Source organism: Marmota marmota, unplaced genomic scaffold (genome assembly GCF_001458135.2).
Source record: "Marmota marmota marmota unplaced genomic scaffold, marMar, whole genome shotgun sequence".
NCBI lineage: Eukaryota > Metazoa > Chordata > Mammalia > Rodentia > Sciuridae > Marmota > Marmota marmota.
In genome coordinates, this window is record NW_025999869.1 from 4,890,713 (window position 1) to 4,894,493 (window position 3,781).

The 3,781-nt window shown below is 57.7% G+C and overlaps 1 protein-coding gene across 1 annotated transcript; it reads right to left on the reverse strand.

Moving 5' to 3' along the window:
- Positions 1 to 315: 315 nt before the first annotated feature.
- Foxi1 (forkhead box I1) lies at positions 316 to 3,155 on the reverse strand. Its single transcript, XM_015492799.2, has 2 exons — positions 2,500 to 3,155; positions 316 to 976 (listed from the first exon to the last, which is right to left on the reverse strand). Exons 1-2 carry the CDS (start codon positions 3,074 to 3,076, stop codon positions 417 to 419), a joined length of 1,137 nt encoding a protein of 378 aa, XP_015348285.1. The 5' UTR covers positions 3,077 to 3,155; the 3' UTR covers positions 316 to 416.
- Between the last annotated feature and the right edge of the window lie 626 nt (positions 3,156 to 3,781).

The following is a 3,781-nucleotide window of genomic DNA, read 5'->3' on the forward strand; positions in this document are numbered from 1 at the left end:
ATTCCACTTCTTGCCCTGCCATTTCCTAGTTTGTATGACTTTGTAAAATAATTTCCTTGAGCCTCAGTTTCCTCATCTGTTGAATGGGAGAGGTTCACGTGAACCTCACAGGATGACTGTAAACAGTGTGACCTCACTCTCCGAGAACATGCACCCAGCACAGAATATGCCCAACAGATGGCCATCATCATTACTGTCATCCAGGCAATGGTGGCCCCATTGCAGAGTTGGTGAGTCTGTGTATAGACGCAATTGTGATAAACAGAAGGTTTGAACAACGTTCTAGAAAGAACATTGCATTCCTCTGGGCTTCCAGATCAGAGGTCTTGGGTCATGGCATGGGGAGGGGAGCTGGCCTGGAAGATTCGGCTGCGTTTCTCTCTGGCATGTCCATGAGGCCCAGGAGCTGTTCTGACCTAGACCTCGGTGCCCTCCCTGGGGTAGAGGGTGCTGTTGGAGTTGATGCTGTTGTAGAAGTGAGGGCTGAACTGGTTGAGGACTGAGCCGCCGTAGCCCAGAGGGTTGGTGGGCATGGGATTGGCCCACTCGCCCCCGCCCCCGTGGCCACCAAGGTTGGTCAGTGGGGTGTAGGAGTTGAAGCTCAGTGAGTTCTGCCCCATCTTGTCGGTGGGCTCGGGGCTCAGTGCTGGCGTGGCCACAGGGCGGCCCATGGGGCTGGAGCTGCTCACACAGGCTGTCATGGTGGAGAGGAAGCTGCTGAGGCACGGGGTGACTGAGGATGGAGGGGAGGACTGCTTCCCTGGGGAGCTGGTGGTGCCCGGTGAGGCTCTGTCCAAAATGTCCTGAGGCTCTGTGGTTGTGGGGCTGCCCGCCAGGAGAGTGTTCTCGGTTTTCTCTGAGGTCAAGGAGCCTGTGCTAGAGGAGACATCGGATTTTCTCTTCCTTTTCCTGCGGAAATTTCCATTGTCGAACATCTTCTCACAGTTGGGGTCCAGAGTCCAGTAATTTCCTTTGCCTGGAACAAAAGTGAGAGAGAGTAGGTACCCGGAGATGGGCAGAATTCCTTCTATGGCTCCTAAAAACAAGGGTGGCAAATGCCGAAAGAAGAGAAGGAAAGCCTGGGACTGAGATATGGAGGAATGTCCCATGCCACCTACCCACACCCGCCATCTTTGTTTAAAGCACCCAGCCACAGTGAGGCTTGGTGGGGGATGGGGGGGACAGGCTATAAGGAAACAGAGGCACAGGGCATGAAGTTCATTACAGGTAGTTCCCCTTAGGAAGGGAGGCTGAGTGCTGGGTGTCCCTGGGGTTACAGGAGAGTCTGTTGGTCATGGCTTGGGGAGGGTGGGGAGGGCAGGTGGAATAGTGGTCAAGAGCTTCCACGGCTGAAGTTGAAGAAAACTCAGGAAGAATTCAGGACTCCCTGGGAGTCGTGGGCATGGAGTCTGAAGACAGACTTGAGTCCTGGCTTTGCTCCTAACTTTGTGTGAACCTCAGTTTCCTAGTCTGACAAATGGGCATATTGGACCTATCCCCACTTCCTGAGGCTCACCGTGGGAAGGACAGACACTAGGTGTGTTAAGGGCCTTGTAACCAGGAAGTGCCATTGGAGGGACAGCCTGAACTACTCCTGCTGTGGTGCCTTTGCTGGGGGGGTTGGGGTGGTCTTTGAATAGGACACTGGCCCTCTTCTGCAGGGACAAACAGACCTGGCCAGTGCTAACTTCAAAGAGAGCAGAGCTGGGGTTCGTCTGAGCCCTACCCTGGCTTCCTATGGTGGAACAACGTGGACATTCATTTTGGGAAATGGAGCCGTGAAGATTTAATACATTGCTCTGCAAGTCTCTGGATGTTGTAGAGCTTCATCTTTACAAAGCAAAATTCACAGCCTCTGCTGTCAGACCTGCTTTCAAGATCAAGTCCAGCACCACCCTTCATCCTCTGTGACCTGAGGAGGCAAGCTATCTCAGCTCTGAATGTTATTTTCCTTATCTGTAAAATGGCTTTAATAGGAGCTACCCTGCAGGGGAGTTGTGGGGTCAGAGGAGAGTCTGTGGGTGGGGAGGGAGGCTGCACCATGGGGCCATTCACAGTTGCTCAGACAGGCCAGAGCCTCTGCCGGCAGGATCCAGGCCCATTCACCAAAGGCTCCCTAGCTCAGGTGCTGGGGACACCATGCATCCTAACCACAGCAGCCAGTTAAGTATTTGTTAACATCAAAGACTCTACCTACCTTATCTCATTACCCACAAGACAAGTCACAAAGGGAGACACAGCCACTGTCCCTGTTTTTCAGATGAGGAAACTGAGGCTCAGAGAGCTAACCTGCCCTGCCTCACTAATTGGAACCCACTGAAACCTAAATCTGCCCTCTGGCCCACATTCTCCTCCACTGCTAAGCTCCCTCCAGCCCTGGGACACGGCAGCCCTCCTCAGAACTTTCTAGAATGGGGTTTGGGCAGGATCGAAGGCGCCTTCTTCAGGGCGCAGGAGCTGGCTGCAGGGAGCTTCCCTGCCGGCGCTGGCAGCCCTCACCTGGGTCGTCCTCGTCGCGGGGCACCTTCTTGAAGCAGTCGTTGAGCGACAGGTTGTGGCGGATGGAGTTCTGCCAGCCGGCCTTGCTCTTGTTGTAGAAGGGGAAGTTGTCGGCCACGTACTGGTAGATCTGGCTCAGGGTGAGGCGCTTGTCGGGCGCCCCGTGGATGGCCATGGCGATGAGCGCCGAGTAGGAGTAGGGGGGTCGCACCAGCTTCATGAGCTCCTCCTGCGAGGGGATGGGCAGCCAGCCCAGGTCGCTGCCCCCCAGCCCGGGCATGCCGGGCAGCAGCTGGCGCTGCATGCCGTAGGCCTGGGGCAGGAAGGGGCTGGCGTTGGCGCCCGGCAGGTAGGGCGGCGGGGTCATGGCAGGCCCGTTGAGCCACAGGTAGGGGTTGGGGGTGGCCCCGAACTCGCCGCCGCCCTCGAAGGAGGGGGGCCGCTGCGGGCTGGGCACGCCCTGCGGGTGGAAGAAGTTCTCGTAGTAGAGGTTCATCTCGGGGGGCTCCTGGCCCAGGCTGGGGAACTGGGGGCTGCAGCGGGGCGGGGAGGGCGCCGGGAGGTCGAAGGAGCTCATGCTGGGGCTGGGCTCAGCTGGAGCCACCTGCCTGGCACCTGCGCGCACCAGCGAGCTGCCCCTGCCAGGTGCTCGGGGGCCCAGCCTCCGACTTATACCCGCAGGGCTCGGCGGCCCCACCCAGGGGCGGCCACCTGCGGCAGGTCCCTGAGGCCCGCCTCCCTGCTCCGGGCCAGCCTGGCCTCAGGCACTAAGGACACACTGGGACAGCTTATTAGAGTGACATTGAAATGGACAGATCCTTTCTTTCCCTTTCTTCCAGGGTTCCTTCTCTCTTTGCCTCCTGTCCCCTCTACATCTTATCCCTGGTGTCTGTCACACTCTTATCTGTGTCTCATCTCTCTCTTCCATCCCCCTCCCCGGACTTGATTTCTTCCTAGGCTGGGCTGCTGGAGCCACAGGCCACCCCTCCTCCTCCTCCTCCTCTCTCTGTTTCTGGTTCTTCTAGCTCCTTCCACTCTGTCTCACCTCAGTGCAGCCCGTCTTCCTCGGCTTCTCTCTCCTGGTCTCATCTCTGATCAACAGCCCCTGCCCTGTTGGATGACTGACCCCATCAGAAGATCCACGAGTCTTGGTCTTTGGAAGGGGAGACACACAGGCTGGAGTGGCCAGGACAGGCTGCCCGGAGACTGGAGAGGCACCTGGCTTCTGGAGCCTGCTCAGAGTTAGTGCTCAACACCCCCCTCCCCAGGTGGGCAGAGAGGA